The sequence below is a fragment of the Sarcophilus harrisii genome, chromosome 3 (genome assembly GCF_902635505.1).
Source record: "Sarcophilus harrisii chromosome 3, mSarHar1.11, whole genome shotgun sequence".
Taxonomy (NCBI): Eukaryota; Metazoa; Chordata; class Mammalia; order Dasyuromorphia; family Dasyuridae; genus Sarcophilus; species Sarcophilus harrisii.
Window position 1 is genome coordinate 73,331,358 of NC_045428.1, and position 16,638 is coordinate 73,347,995.

At 34.8% G+C, this 16,638-nt stretch overlaps 1 protein-coding gene across 12 annotated transcripts in view; it reads right to left on the bottom strand.

The window, feature by feature from the left end:
* The window catches only part of UNC80 (unc-80 homolog, NALCN channel complex subunit), a 218,240-nt gene that overhangs the window by 167,907 nt on the left and 33,695 nt on the right, over window positions 1–16,638 (bottom strand). For all 12 annotated transcript variants that reach the window (XM_031958127.1, XM_031958131.1, XM_031958126.1 and 9 more), the window contains exons 8-13: window positions 11,685–11,946; window positions 10,262–10,396; window positions 9,122–9,344; window positions 8,135–8,275; window positions 5,772–6,040; window positions 3,297–3,719 (exon numbers count right to left, since the gene is read on the bottom strand). In XM_031958127.1, the coding sequence (XP_031813987.1) occupies window positions 3,297–3,719; window positions 5,772–6,040; window positions 8,135–8,275; window positions 9,122–9,344; window positions 10,262–10,396; window positions 11,685–11,946 (1,453 nt within the window). The remainder of the gene's footprint in view (window positions 1–3,296; window positions 3,720–5,771; window positions 6,041–8,134; window positions 8,276–9,121; window positions 9,345–10,261; window positions 10,397–11,684; window positions 11,947–16,638) is intronic.

Sequence of the window (16,638 nt, forward strand, 5' to 3'; positions counted from 1 at the left end):
ATAGGGATTGTTTCAGTGTTGTCTTTATATCCCCAAGGCCTAGCACAATGCCAGTCACATAAGAGGTGCTTAAAAATGCTGGACCATAAATTGATTAAATTAGCAATACAAATGGAGTCACCCCTTATTGTCCCATTATTGCCAGCCCTTAAACTTAGTTCTCCCATTGAGAAGCAAACATAGTAGGGAGGGAAAAGAAAACGTTAGGTATTTCCAACTCCATTCTATATTAAGAAAAGTGCTTAGTAATATATTAAAAAGAGAATGGAACATATTGCTCACATATGTATTTCATTTAAGAATAAATGATAAAGGGCAGCTACTTGGTATAACAGACAGAACACCAGCCTTGAAGTCAGGAGAACCTGAGTTCAAATCAAGTCTCAGACACTTAATGCTTCCTGGCTGTGTGACCCTAGGCAAATCACTTAATCTTAAATGCCTCAGCCAAAAAAAAAAATATTAAAAACATACTAACTCCCAAACCATTTTAAAGCCCTTCCCCCCTTTATGGAAGCACAATATAAAGGTTTAAAATGAGAAAAGCTTTGCTTCTAGTCATGCTAACAGACATCACTAGCTTTGAACGAGGGCTCTGGGGCCATTTTGGAAAGTGGTTTATGCATATTATGTATTCATTGCTTTCTTTCTTTTTTTTTTTTTTTGATAGAACATAAGCTATTTGAGGTCAGAGAATGTTTTGTTTTTAATTTTGTATCCCTAGCATCTAGCACAGTTCCAGGCATGTAGCAGTTACTAAATGCTGATTGATTGATTGATTTTATCTTCAAATTTCAAAGCACTTTCTAAATATTAAACAAATTCTTATTTCTTCTTTTCTGCATAAGCAATCTGGAGTCAGGGTCATGTCCACAGAGATGGACAGAAAAATCTGTTTGCTTAAAGAAGGAGGTTTGGGAACTAGCTAAAAGTTAGTTATATGATTTTCCTCAAATCCTGGTGCAAGTTAGCAAACATAGGAAGAAATCTGATATCCTGCCTTTTAAATTTTTTTTCTTTAACCATCCGAGGATTTATCTGATTTTATCAGCCTGCACAATTAAATAGTCTTCCAAGTTCTAATGAAAATGAAATGCTGAGAGAAAAAAAAAATCTATAATTTAAGAAATCCAAATCAAATATTTCTTGAGCCATAAGCAGATTATTTTAGAGAGGCATTATACATGAAGAGCTCTTCTTATTTTAAATAGCTAACTACAATGCTATTCCAGAAATTACTAACTTGGCTTTAAAAAAACTTACAATACTCTTAAAAGGAAACAATATGTCTAAATTATGCCTAAAGAAATATCCAGCAATTCAGTCCCACAAGTGTGAGTGTGAAAGATCTACAAATGAAGTGAATTTTGTCTTTTGTCTTTCCAGCTTCTCTTGAACATATTTAGCAACCTGGTATCATTATTAGGGTCATATTTTCCCTTTTAGACTGTCAGATCTAGGGGATCCTTGAAAGGTCCTCTGTGATGCTTAAGAAATTGGAAGGGACGAGATAGATTTTAGGATTCTTCAGGGGCAGAAGATGATGTCAGGGGTAGGAAAAGAGTGAAATACTAGATAGAAGGGATATACAAAAATATAAGAACAAAAAAATGGGAATTCAAGAGACAAATAGTGATTGGGAGTCAGGAAGCAAATATAGGAAAGACACTGACTCAAGGCTGACTCATGAGCAATTTGGAATGGAGGAAGAGAAAGGAAAAAAAAACATTTAGTCATAAGAAGACCTTTGATAACTAGTCAATTGGAGAGAGAGAGAGAGAGAGAGAGAGAGAGAGAGAGGGAGACAGACAGAGAGACAGAGAGAGAGACAGAGACAGAGAAACAGAGACAGAGATAGAGACACAGAGAGAGATAGAGACACAGAGAGAGACAGAGACAGAGAGAGAGAGACAGAGAGACAAAGAGAGAAAGAGAGACAGAGAGACAGATACAGAGAGACAGAGACTGAGAGACAGACTGAGAGAATCAGAGAGAGACAGAAACAAACAGAGACAGAGGTAGACAGAGACAGATAGTGACAGAGAGATAGAGACAGAAACAGAGAGAGACAGACATAGAGACAGAGAGAGACAGACAGACACAGAGACAGTCAGAGAGAGACAGAGAGACAGAAAGATAGAGAGACAGACAGAGATACACATAGAGAAAGACAGGAAAATAAAGACAGAGAAAAGAGAGAGAAGTATCACTATTTTAGATCACAGATAATAGTATACATCAACAGTAAATATTATATAAATTTTGAACTTTACATAGTTGATTACTATTTATGAACCCTCTAGCAATTCAGAATTAGTACAGGGAATGTGAAAGCTATATTATTTAGCCAATAAATTAAAGCCCAAACAGAAAAAGGAAACTAATGTGTGAATTGGACTTAGGCATGATATCTCAAAGGCATGGGTATTAGGTTTAGTAACATTTAAACATGATTTTTATCTCAAAAGCTAGAGAAACACATAGAGTTTGATATCAGAATGGATCAACAACTGAGGGACTTGATGAATAGATGAATATTTTTCCTTTTGCCTAGAGAGAACTTCCTAAGACAATGGTTGTCAATGGCTCTTAAGTGTGCCTTAAACTGGGAAAAAAAGTAAGGTAAAAAGAAAGGACAAATTGATGCAGTTTCATATTTGTTTGCTAGCCACTGTCCAAAAAAGGAAAAAAAAAATAACTCTCAGGGGTTTAGTTGTCCAGAAAAATAAGAACATGTGATTTATGACAACATCCTCATGCAATACAACAGGAAGGCACTCTGTCACTGACACTGTCTGGTTGGCAACACTTTTAAATTTAGAATTCAGAGTTTCATCTAAATAATTTACTGAAGCACCTTTGGGAAATCAAAGGCCTGTTTTTGCCTTTTCTTCAGAGACCACATATATTAGCCAGTGGTCAGGGTGACAGTAAGCGACTCCCTTAAACTTCGTGTACAAAGCAATTCTTAAGGATTATAAATTACAGAAGAGTTCTCAAAATACATCAGCAGAGGGAATTTCCACACCTGGAACATCTTCAGTAGAATGTCCCTTGAAGGACATGGACTATCTTTTTTGACTTTGGAATTCTAGCATTTAGCATTGTGCTTGGCATATAGAAGGTATTTAATAAGTGATTATTGAGTTGAAGTGATGAAATAACATATCCAGACCCAATACCAAAAATAATTGTCGGTAATTATTGGTTTACTTCAACAGACTTTTTGCCAACAAGCAGTGAACATAAATGAGGGATGATATCTTAGTATGATTTGCAAAGGAATTCAACCATACCTTTTCTTGATTCTTATCATTTTTTTCGTAAGGGCCACCTCCACCTCCTCCTCCTCCACCACTACCACCACCTCCTCCTCCTCCTCCTCCTCCACTTCCGCTTCCTCCTCCTCCTCCATCACCTCCAGCAACTCCTCCATCACCACCTCCACCTTCTTCTCCACCTCCATCTCCAGTTCCACTAACCAAGGGACCACCAAATCCACAGGTTGTGCTTCCAGAAGGTCCCTTGAGCTGAAAATTTCCTTCACTTGGCCTTTTTTCTGAAGTCTCATTTTCCTTGTTCTCACTTTTCTTTCTGTTCTTTTCTACACAGGGGACCACACCAAGCTGGAGCAGGCACTCAACAATGTTCAGTGCCACATCACAGATGCGAGAGCTGATGTCATGGTTTAGGACAAGATAAACAGCCTTCAGAATCACCTGAGAAGAAAACAAGCAAATCCCTTGCAAAATTATTGAATTACCTGAATTACTCCATTTTGGTTAGTCAATCATTCAATCTGTCAACAAGCCTTTACTAAGTTCCGACTGTGTACCTGGAACTATGCTAAGGACTGAGCATACAAATAACCTTAAAAGAAAAAGGCAGTACCCACTTTCAAGAAGCTCACAATCTAAGGAGGAAAAGATTTGGTCAATATTCCTTAACACTGTTCTGAATTAAGAATTCTTCATGGTTTGTGAATTTTGTCTAATGACCAAATAGTGTTGGACATGTTAGATATAGTATTTTGCATAGTGTCATGGCTAGGCTGATTTTATGGTGTTGGTTTTAAAAGTATTTCATTAGTCAAGAAAACATTTCAGAATATTATATCTTCCCAAAACCTTGAAGTGTATTATTGATACTATTCAACTAAGCTTTCCCAAGTAACTGTGAGGTGTAAAGGTCATTTTCTTTTTCTGATGGGCATTCTGGGATAAAGTATCAGTAGACTTAGCATGTTCTGTAGTCTTTCTCTGCATTTAGTCATCAAAGTCAGAACAGACATATATAGATATAGATATATAGATAGATATAGGGTTAGGTGGATATATATGTACATTTGTGTAGATATCTATATTTATACAAATAGATATCTACAAATTTATTTATACATTTGTATACAAATATACAAATATATTTATACAAATATATACATACATGTTTGCACAGGCACAGTTTGCTTTTGCCTATATCTATTAGTTATCCTCCCTAGGTAGCTCAGTGAATTAAGTACTGGGTCTGGAGTTAGGAAGATCTGAATTAGTATTTAGCCTCAGAAACTTACTAGCTACATAGCCCTGGATAAGTTACTTAAAGGAAATACTTATCCATTTTTACAAAACAAACAAACCCCAAACCAAAGCCAAAGAAACACAAAAACTTTAATTACTGTCTTTCCTAAAAAACGCAAATGGGATCACAATGTTGGACACAACTTTATGACTGAATAATAAAAATATGGATGTAGATATGGATAAGTATAGATAAATATAACTGCATATAGATATAGATATAGGAACAAATATGGATATAGATAAAATGTATAATCTACATATATAATTTATATCTATATGCCTCTTTGGAGTATGGGGAAGATTGTATAGAGAACAAGTGAGAAAACTCCTTTTACTAATACAGATCAGTTGCTCTACACTTTACAGTTAGAGATAGTTGTCTAGTCCACTGAGAAACTTGTAGTCACATTAAAGAACTAAAGCCGCTTTCAGATTCTGAGGGTAGCTCTGTATAAACAATTGTACATAATTTGTGTGTATGTGTGTGTGTGTGTGTGTGTGTGTGTGTGTGGAATGTGTATACACACACTATACATACATACATATATATGTAATTAATCTCTCTCTAACATTCATTTATCTATCCATCCATAGTCCTAAGACTCTTAGTGCAGTTTTGAATTTTAATAGAGTTTGGAACCCTTTATACAGATAAAAACACATGGATAAATCTTTATATATAACTATATATAAAACTCTATTGATAACTATAGTTCTGGATTTATTTGGACTTCCTAGTACAGAAACTCCTTCAGCTAGTACAGATTGGCAATCTTCATATAAATTCAATCTTAGAAAGCTGCCTAGGACACTGAGATGTTAGATCTGTCAATCAGTCAATAAGCACTTATTAAGTGATGCTATTAATATGTGTTAAAGGAGGGTCCCAAATCTAAGTCTTTCTTCTTTGAAGGTCAGTCACAGACACTTAAAGTTTTCTATAGTATAAATACTCTATATGGTAGGAGGAAGTTTTATGAAAAAATCACACATGTAGATTTATTCTCTTAAAATTCAATTTTCCTTGAAATTCATACTTCTCCTTTTATAACATATAACATATAACTCCCTTTATAAAAATGGCAGTAGTAAGAAGAGTTCTTATTTGTTCACTTGATAGATAATGAACCCTACAAAGAATATTCATTTATTACTTTATAGAATGAAAAATCTTTATTTCTTGCCCCTTACCGAAAGATCCAGCATGCCATTCTTATGAACAAAATTATTGGTCCCATCAATATGTTCAGTATCCTCTAAATAGCTGTAATTGATGCAGGAGTCAGTTAGACTTCGGGGCAGATTAGCACATGCCAGAGGTTCGTGGGGCATTTCTGGAATAGGCACCTGGTTGCATAGCTTCCTCATGTGCTCGCTGAAAAAGTCTGCATAGCCCACATTGAATGATGCTAGGGTTGTGTTGAAGGTAGCCACTGTGATGGTGGAGATCTGTGATCTCACTGGGAAAAGAAGAACAATGTCTTAGTATCCCCTTCTGAGCCCACACTATTTTGTATCCAGAGTTATTAAATAAGATATTAAATCATCATAGCTCTAGCTTCATAGATTCTTGATTTCTTGCTACAATATTTAAAACTGGCCTAAACCACCACAAAGATATCATATCAAATTATGTCAATACATAAAGCAAGAGTTCCTAAGTTTTTTTTTGGATCATAGCATTCTGGTGAAATCTATGGTATTCTGAGAATGTTTTTGAATCCATAAAATAAAACTCACAAGAATATACAATGAACCAATTATATTGAAATAATTCATATTTCTTTAATACTCTAGATTTCTTGTTCCTCCAACCTCACCACTTTACCAATCTCTAACTCTACCTACTACCTTCATTCCTGCTTTCATGCTGCTGAATACTTCCAGGAAGTACATAAAATTTTGTACCACACTGGACTCAGCCTAACTTTCTAGGCTTATTCTCTCTATTTGCCTTTGCATATTTTATACTATAGTTAAAGTTAGACAACTCAACAATACTTGAACACATCCCATCTTTTTCCACATTGGGGTCTTTGTTCATATGACATCATCTCCTTCCCAACTATTCATACCTCCTCTTGTATCTAATTGTGATGCAGGAAGTAGATTTGTACTAACCCTAGAGGGCAGATTAATGTGTGGGAGTTGCAAAGAGGTATATTTAGACTCAAAGTAAGGGGGGGGGGGGAAACAACCAAACTTGATAACTGTAAAAAAATGAAACAAAAACTCAAGGTGAAGTGGACACCCTTTTCCTAAAGTACTTTAGATCAAAGTCAGATGAACTGTTGGTAGGTATTTCTAGAGGGGCATATATGAATATCTACATCTAATCTAGATCAGAGCTTCTTAAACTTTTTCAATCACAATTCCTTTTTGACTGAGGAATTTTTATGAGACCCCAGGTAGATAGGTATATAAAATAGGTATGCAAATCAAACATTTACTGATAAAGAATTATAATTTTGTGACCCTGCCCTCAGTTAGGTGACTTTCATATAGGATCATAACCCACAATTTAAGAGGCTTTGGTCTAGGTAACCTGTGAGATCTCATCCAGCACTAACATTTTGTAATTCTCTAATATTAACTGATTTCTCTCATTACAACTGATCAATGCCTGAACACACATATCCATATTTTGTCTATTTGAGCTAAAATATTTCATTCTGACTACATCCATTTTGTTCCTTCTAAATCATGGTTATTATCCACGTGATTCAGTTAATACTAAAAAAAAAAAAAAAAAAGACAAAAAAATTAAAAGACTTTTGAAAAGTTGAGAGTAACTGGAAACAAATGTCTTGGTGGAAGTATTAAACAACCAGTGAATCACTTAGTAAACAAGAAGAGAGTACAATATGCCAGGAGCAAGGAGGTATGTCATGATGCACATTCCTTGGCAGCCAACATTGTTTTATCTGTTGTCCTTTAAGATTAAAAACTTTTGATTTCTTTTAGCATCCTAGAAAATGAAGCTGAAAAGTACATGGGATCAAATAGGGCTTTTGTTCCTAAATGTCAACCTGTGAGTATCATATTTCTTCCCTATGGTCATCCTAACTATTATCTAGTGGTTCTTTACTGGCCCCAATTGCAGTCTGGTATCTCCCTCCCTTAGTGGTGCCTTTATCTGCTCCCTGTCACAATATGATTAAAACTTTCATTTGACTGTCTACTGCCATTTACTCTATCCAAACCCATCCTATGTGTTTTTGCTCCAGGTGAAACTATTCCTAACTAGTACTCATGTTGAAAATACTAGTCTCTGTGTCTTAACAGTATCCTTGTTGGCTCCATGAAGTCTTTGACTTTGTGTTTGAATTTTGTCAGATGCAATTAAATAGCTCCTGCTAAAAAGATGCAGGGTGGGAGTCCTTTAAGGATAAATGGTTATGAGATATGTGCTTATGAGATATATCTACAAATAGAGTAGAAGAAAATATTATCACTGAAGGTATTTAGAAAATAACACTTCAGAAATAGAAGAAGGGCTACAATGCTCCTGAACTCATACTTCCTTTAGCTCCCCTTTCCTGTATAGGACATACCTTCTTTGACAGTATTCTCTCCATGACTGTTTGAGTGATCTGGTAAATCACTGACCAGAGTATGATGGGAATGGGAGTGCCTGGCACTCAGACTTTCCATTTCAGTGGCTGCATCAGAACTTCCTCGTCTGGTGAATTTGCCTAAGATGAATAAAAATATGGTTTTAAAAACTGTAGAAGATTCTGTTTAACTAATTATTCTTTATCTCTGAAAGGAGAGGTGGGAAGAGGTAAGCATGATGAGAAAGGAGCTTTACTGAGCCACAAGACTCTGATTCTCTTTAACATTTAGGCTCAGGCTTCTACATGAAATTTCCTGAAGACAGGATAAATCCATTTTAATGTAAATTTCAAGAACTACTAGTTCTACAATAGACCAACGGTTGTTTTTAATGTCAGCTGATGTTATTACTTTTTAAAAAAAATTTGGACAGTGATTTCACAGGTAAGGGGAAATTCCTAAAGGAAACTCTCATATTCTTTATAGATCAATAACTTCTGCAATTTATAGTTCCTAAGAGTTTTCTGGGTTCACTAAGGAGTCATGACTTGCCTAGGGTTACATAGTCAATATGTCACATTAGGAGCCAAGTATGAACCCAAGTTTTCCTAACTCTGAAGCCTCAACTGATCTTTCCATGCTTCCCTTCCTTTATTGTTTCTGTTATTACATTTAATAAAGATATTTGTATATATCAGGGTTATGGCCTAACTTTGGTTCTACACTGACTCTTGGGCCTTTGATATATTTTAAGACTGGGCCTCCAAAACAAAGTGATTTGACAATTTGCAGTTATCTAAATCCCACAAAGGAAAATCCCAGACAACTGCCTATTCTCTGCTTTAGTTGTGACAGAATTAAATTATACTTGGGACTTGTACTTAAACTCAAGATCTTTAGCCTAGCTCTTCTATAAAGACCTTGAATCTCTATTTTTTCAGTGTTATATTAGAACATCAAGAAAAACACTTAAGTCTTGCAGTCACCTAATATGGTAGTTTGCCAGCCTCCTTTTTCAATACCACGTCTATCTTCTCCAAGACCAGAAAAGCTCCCAAATGAGAAGGTGCTGCGTGTGGGGGACACATCCAGGTGATCTTCATGGAGCAGGAAAGGCACTCCCATTCGACGCTGTCTTCTCTTCCCCGTGTGGTGAAATGGGATAGAACCTTTGCGTTCTCGTTCTCGATCTTCCTTGCGACTTTTAAACTATGAAATGGAGTGTGTGTGTGAGAAAGAGAGACACACACAGAGAGAATTAGAGAGAGACAGAGACAGAGAGAGGACAGAGAGAAAAAGACAGAGAGGAAGACAGCGAGAAAGAGAGAGAGAGATAAAAAGAGAGAAACAGAGAGAGAAGAAGAAAGAGAGAGAGAGAGAGAGAGAGAGAGAGAGAGAGAGATAAAGTCATAGAAAAGATTACACATAGTTCAGTTATCCAGAGACCTTAAAATTGGGAGTAAATGACAGGTAGTATTCCAGGAAGAGGTCAGATAAAGAACAAATCTTTGATGTTATTCAAAATAGAGCAAGGGAAGAAGACATATATCTTTCATTGAATTATTGACTGGCACATGTCTTCCCTTACTCTATTTTGGACACCAGTGACTCATTGTTTGTCCTTTTCTTGGAATGTTTCCTATTGCTTAAAAATAATGAGCAAAGATAGACACAGGTAGTTTTTTTCCACTCATTTATATTTATGGTCTGTTAGCCCATTTGTGTAAAACACAATAATAATATAGCTAAGGTAATGGGTTTAGTACCATGAGGCCCAGACATCTTTGCTCTAAAATAGTCAATTTGAAAATATATAGCATTAGTCATAAGGGGATTTGGGTGAGCTACAGTGAATGACTACCATAAAAACTATCACCTTCACTGAAAAAAAAAAACCCATCAATAAAAAACAGCTCCAGATGCAAACTAAATCTATATAATTGCCATACCATTTTCCCATACAAATAATTAGTATTCAACAAAATTAGAATTATCATTCTCTATTAGAACATCTGTACTTTTCAATGGATAATACTGTCTCCCACCAGGTACCCAGTTTACTTTATGTTGTTGCTTTTTATTTTTTTATCATCAATATATTAGACATCTTTGGTAGTTTCACTCACCTTCTTAAAAATGTTCATGCCCAAGTCTGAAGAAAGATCTGGAACTGCAGATCTGCGCAAGTTGGTCAAAGACATTTTAGAAAAGGCCTCTGTACTTAGAGATTTTTCCTCCTCATTACACTTCATGGTAAGATCCTTGAAAAACGATAAGGGCAAATGTGGAAAAATCAAACCAATGGGTACCTCCTTTAAGCAGTATTAAGATGGTGCAGTTCTTCTTCAGGTTTGATTTGTGGTTAGTTACTAGATAGTTTGATTTAAAATTGCTTATCAAGTATTGAACTTTAAACAGTGACATTTCATAACTATTGCATTTTGTCATTGTAAGACTTTATTTCGTGCATTGTTAACTTTGTGTCCTAGTTTTCTGGGGCCAATTTGACTGTGATGTTGTATATTCTAGAAATCTGGGTGTCTCATTTCCTAGTTGTAATAAAGTGAAAGACTAAGACTAAGCAATAAAGGCTTTTTACTGCAATGATTCAGGCAAGTAGTTACCCACTTTGGCTAGGATCACTTTCCAGCAGGTGAAAATACATATTTGTTTTTGCTAATTCAGACTCCTATTTAATTGCGTTTTCAATCTATGTAACTATATCCATATGTTAGAATTCTTCTAATCTGACATTTCAATCATCTGTAATTTGAAATATTATAAGGTTCTTGGGATTAGATGTTTTGTAAGGTCTCTTCCATCTCTAAAACTATGTTCCTATGAGCCCCCTCACATTACCTCAAAATTTCTGTGTTTTGTTATTTCATCATAAAAGATAAGTAAAAAAATATAGTGGGTTTATTTTTTTTAACAAGTTTCGGTATCTGTGTCTGGATAAGGGTAGATATTCAGCACACTTTCCAAGATTACCTATGTTTACAGCCCCATATAATGAAAATTAATGTTTCTAAGAGATGACTAAGAAGTACTTCAAAAATCAAGTAATTAATGTTGAGTGCAAGTATAAGATTTAGTATCTATGTGGCCCTGGACAAGTCACTTTACACTTTCTCAGTGCAAATTTTCTATCTTTAAAATAGCATCAACAAGTTTTGCTGATACCTCATGAAATTGTTGTGAGGAAAGTGACTTGTAAATATTAACAGGCTCATAAATGTGTCATTATCTATCTATCTATCTATCTATCCATCCATCCATAATATCTCTCTCTCTCTCTCTCTCTCTCTCTCTCTGTCCATCTCTCTATCTATCTTCTTGTTTGAGAGCTAAATTTACTTGAAAAGAATTATAAAAAGGCCAAAAGTCTAGAGCAAAAGACAGAGGAAGAATAACATTTATTTTGAGGGGAGGGCAAATCTTCAATGTAATAAACCCTCAAAAATGACATTCATTTTCAGAGAACTGGAGGAAAATGAATGGTTGGTAATTTGTAAAGCCAATGCTCTAAAGTGTAATGATTTTTCTTACTTGGGTTTTATGAGTGTTCACTAGTGAGGGAGTTGCTGCCACCATGGAACTGCTGCGGGGTCTGGGCAGATGCAGAATCTCTGGCTCTGGAGACTTTTCTGGTTTCTCTTCTAACATGTGTCTTAATCTCTGCAGATAATACATCAGGGACCACTGAGTGCCTTCCTCTGACCAATGGGGCTGGAGTAAGCAGCGTAGTACCGCAACATCAAAGTAGGTGGCGTAGCGGGATCGTTGGCAAGGAGGTATCACTAGAGAAGCTCTGTTTCAAATCAAATTAACCAATCAGCAATTATTCAGTAGACATTTAGGAAAAATTGTCATGTGTCATGCATTGTGCTAGGTACTTGAGATACAAGGGTAAATAACCACTGTCCAGGAGTTTACTTTTTCCTAGAGGTTCTAATTTCAGTTGTTTATTCATTTATCTCTTCATTCAATGATCTATTTATTTTTTGCATCATGGACTCTTTGACAATATGGTGAAATTTATGGAAACCTAAGAGTATATTTTTAAGTAAATACAATAAAAGACATGGGATTATAAAGAAAATCAATTATATTAAGATTATTTTTTAAAAGTTCAAAATCCTCATGTTAAAAATTCCTGTCCTGAGATGGTACAACTTAATTTCAGACAAACAAATCAAGATATGTTAAAATAAATACAAGGTAATTTTTCAAGGAGTAGGAGATTAATACCTGGAAGAATTGGGTAAGACCTCTTAAACTTAGTCTTCAAGGAAACTAGGGGTTCCAAGTCAAAGCGTATTCATTACTAACCTCAAGTCAGCAGAATCCAACTTTACCACATGCCTCACAGGATTTCAGCAAATTTCAAACATAGTTTGTATGATAAATTTGGAACTATTTACATTTTGCAATGGGATAGATTTCTGGTACACCTGGAAATACTTATGGGAAATCATTCTAGTTTTAATTGTTCCTTATTATTCTCTCATCCTATTTCATCTAATTAAAATACATTACAAACTGTCTTCAGATTCGCTTAATTCTTTGGGATTTTCTCTCAACCAGACAACACAGACTGATGCATTTTCCTTTTCAAATAGAGATATTATTATGCTGACCCCAAGGTTACAGCAGGTGCAAACCAGTTGTATTTGGTCTTAGGGTCTCTTTGGAAATCCCTCCCTCCCCACTGTTACAATCAGAGCCCATTATTCTGACCAGATGTCACCATTCCCTAAGCCTTCCCAAACTTCTCTATGGACTTTTAGTTATTTAAATAACTTATGTAACAGACTCTCAAGGCTTAGCCTTTCATGAAACTCTGACCCTATGGAAGCATATTTAAACCCTGCTCCCTCTGCCCCTCCATGACACACCAAATATTCCAGGATATCCCATATTTCAATTCCTTTGCCTCTATGAAAGACCCTTGTTGTTAGTACTTTGGTAGTCCTTTCTATGTTGGATTGACATCATCTACCCCTAAAAATGTAAACTTATGCATCTAAATCAAAGACTCTTGTCTTTGCTAAGGGCATGGGTCAAAAGTTATTTTTTCAAGAGGCAAGCACATTTTGTGTATAGAAGTGGGGCAAATAAAAATGCCTCAAGTTCCTGAACCCTCACCCCAAGTAGCACCCCCACACCACATTTTTAAATAAGTTAAATCATACTAGAATCCTGAGACTTGAAGAGGAGAAATCACGAGAGAGTAAGTCTAAGGAGGGAATATGGAAGTGGAGAGGCTTTAGTCCCATCACTTCAGCTTGGAGGCTTGCATTTTTTTTTTTTTTTTTTTTGGTATTAAGTCAGCCTCTAGGAGCTTATGAGTTCTTCAAAGGAAGGGATCATTAAGCAATTAGTTTAATTTCTCCTAATTAGAGAACTATTTTAGATGAAATATAGCAAATAAATGGCACATTATAAATTAGGGATAGGAATTGGAATTGTGATTTCATTGGTATAGAGAATTTCCGGGATAAGAAACTTCCTCTATGAGTACACTCATAGCTGGTGCCTTCTCTATAGTTTAGAACATGAGAGTGTTACCAAGATCATAGAGAGGTTAAGTCCTTCTTCAGGATCACACAGATAATAAGTGTCAGGGAAAGGATTTGAACTCAGATGCTTTTGGCTTTACAATTAGTTCACTAGCCACTATAACATGCTGTTTCACTTCCTAAGGGTAATGCTCCCTTTTTTTAATCTCCAGGCCAAGACTATATCTATTTAATAATAAATATCTGAATAAAATTTAAATACCATTCATCTCACTTCCAGGTGAGTCTAAAATCCAAACATTTACCATCCTGTAGATAGCAAAGCTTGAATAATTGACTGATTTTTTAGAATTTCTGCAACATCTGGTATTCTTTAGGAATATCTATGATGTGGAACTTTTTGGCTATGACTTAATCAAACCAATTTCAAGAGCACTTCTCTGCATTAGATGTAGGTGGAATTATATCATGCTTTCCATATTTGTAATTTACTATAAGATCTTGAACAATTAGTTCTCTTTGCTATTATCTTGGTTTGCTTTTCAATTCAATTCAACAAGAATTTATTTAGTTCCTATTATATGCACTGTACTGAAGAAACAAAAATGAAATTAGATATAATCACTGTCCTTAAGGACTTATAATTCAATATTTACAATGGATCCATGACTATTCCTTTCATCCATGTGGACTCCACTCCTTCCATGCTATTTTGCTTTTTCTCTAAATCTTTTCATAAATCTTCCAATAATGATCTACCCTAATGAACCAAAAACCTTTTTTCTAGTTATTTTAATACAATAGATACAATCAAATGAAGAAATATGACAATCAAATGTGATAATTTGTGTTTGACACATAAATCTGTATAAGTGCCTGTGTTATTATTTCAGTAACAGAAACTTCTTAATACTCTGAGAAAATTTAAATGGAGAAATCCATCACAGTCAAGGGAGATGACAATAATAAAAGCTATGGAAACATGAGCAAATAGGATAAAAAATACAGAAAGTTAGGTAGTTTAGATGCAAGACCAGTGAAATGGTTAATTGGTGTATTAGGAACATTGCATTGACAGTTCTGTGAATGATAGAAGGAAGAAATAGCATAAAAATTAGTTAGGAGATTACCATAACAAATGAGAAGTGATAAACACCTAAAAATAAAAATCTGGTTGTAGTAGAAACAAAAAATTAGGATGGAAATGAGAGATGTTGGAGAGGTACATTCAACTGGGCAGCCAGGTGATGTAGTGGATAGAGTACTGGGCTAGGAATCTTTCTGATTCAAATCTAACCTTAAATATTTCCTAACTGTGTGACCCTGGGCAAGTTATATTACTCTGTTTGCCTCAGTTTCCTTCAGTAAAATGAATTGGTGAAGGAAATAATAAACTACTTCAGTATCTTTGCCAAGAAAACCCCATATGCTGTCATGAAGAGTCAGATACAACTTAAATAATTGAATAACAACAACAATAACATTCAAATGAAGTTGACAACTGAAGGGAAGAGATAAAGATGATTCTGAGATTAGGAACCTGGATAATAGCGGATAGTAGGGCCATTGACAGAAATAAAGATTTTGGAGAAGCAGGTTTAAATAGAGTTGCCTATCATAATTATCTAGGAATAATAATAGTAATAACTAATAACAACAACTTACATTTATATGTTATTTTAAGGTTTAAAAATATTTGATTTCACAAGATACTATTATCTCTATTTTACAGAGAGGAGAAAACTAAAGCTAAATTAAATAATTTAACCTGAATCCCACAGTTGTTACATTTATCAGGCAGTATCTAAACTTAGGTTTTGGTGACTTGACATCCAGAGGTTGATTAACTTTTCCTCCCAGCTCTTAAGAAGATAAATACCAGTAAAATGTAACTATGATTTTAGCTTTTTGACAAAAAGAACAGTAAAATTGAAGGCAGGTTGGTAACATGTACTAATCATAGGTTTTTTGGATTGAGTCACATGTCTTTTGAATTATTTTAAGGTAATATAGAAGCTACTTTTTTTTTTTTGTTTTACAAAAAATGTCTTGAATTTGCCATTCAAATAAGTTTGCTGTGATTTTTGTCTGTATTATTAATTCAAATAAATGAACATTTTTTTTTTTGTTAAGTGCCTCTCAAACAGTATCCTAGATCTTCACTAGACAAAACAGAGAAAATACAAAGACCAAAGTCAACAGTCTCTGCCCTCAGGGAATTTAGATTTTACTTGGAAGGATATCACATGTATAAAGTATCATACAAGGTAGGAGAGAATGGGGGCCAAGAACATATCAAGATCAAAAAGCAGGGAAATATTTAAAAAGGTTGAAAACATTTCATAAGAATTGTTTATATACACCTCCCTTTGCAATTGGTTATTTATATTATTAAACATTTCATGTAATTATCTTAACATTCAAAATACTTCCCTGTCGTAAGTTATTTATTTTGAGGGATCTAGTAACTATTTCTGAATCCCTAGATTGATTCCTGATTATCTTCCTGATTTCAGGCCTGGTATGGTACCACATGGCTGCCCAGTTGGGTATATCTGTCCAATATCTCTCATTATCATCCCAATTTTTTGTTTCTATTACAACTAGATTTTTGTTATGTGTTAAATAGGAAATGTATTGTTAGTGCAGTGTGCATGATTCTAACAAAATTCAGATAATTCTTAGGAGTAATATTGCAGAGGATGATTATTACTTTGTAGTTTTTTTCAGTCATTTTTCAACTGTAGTCCAACTCTTTGTGCCTATTTGGAGTTTTCTTGGCAAAGATACTGGAGTAGTTTGCATCATCCTTCTTCAATTCATTTTATAGATGAGGAAATGGAAGCAAACAGGGTTATGTGACTTGCCCACACATCATCTTGTGTGATTCACAAATCACAAGTATTCACAAATACCCAAGTATTTTAGGTATTTGGGAAAATAGTGTCCTTTTACTTTAAAAAAATTAGAAATTGCCATAT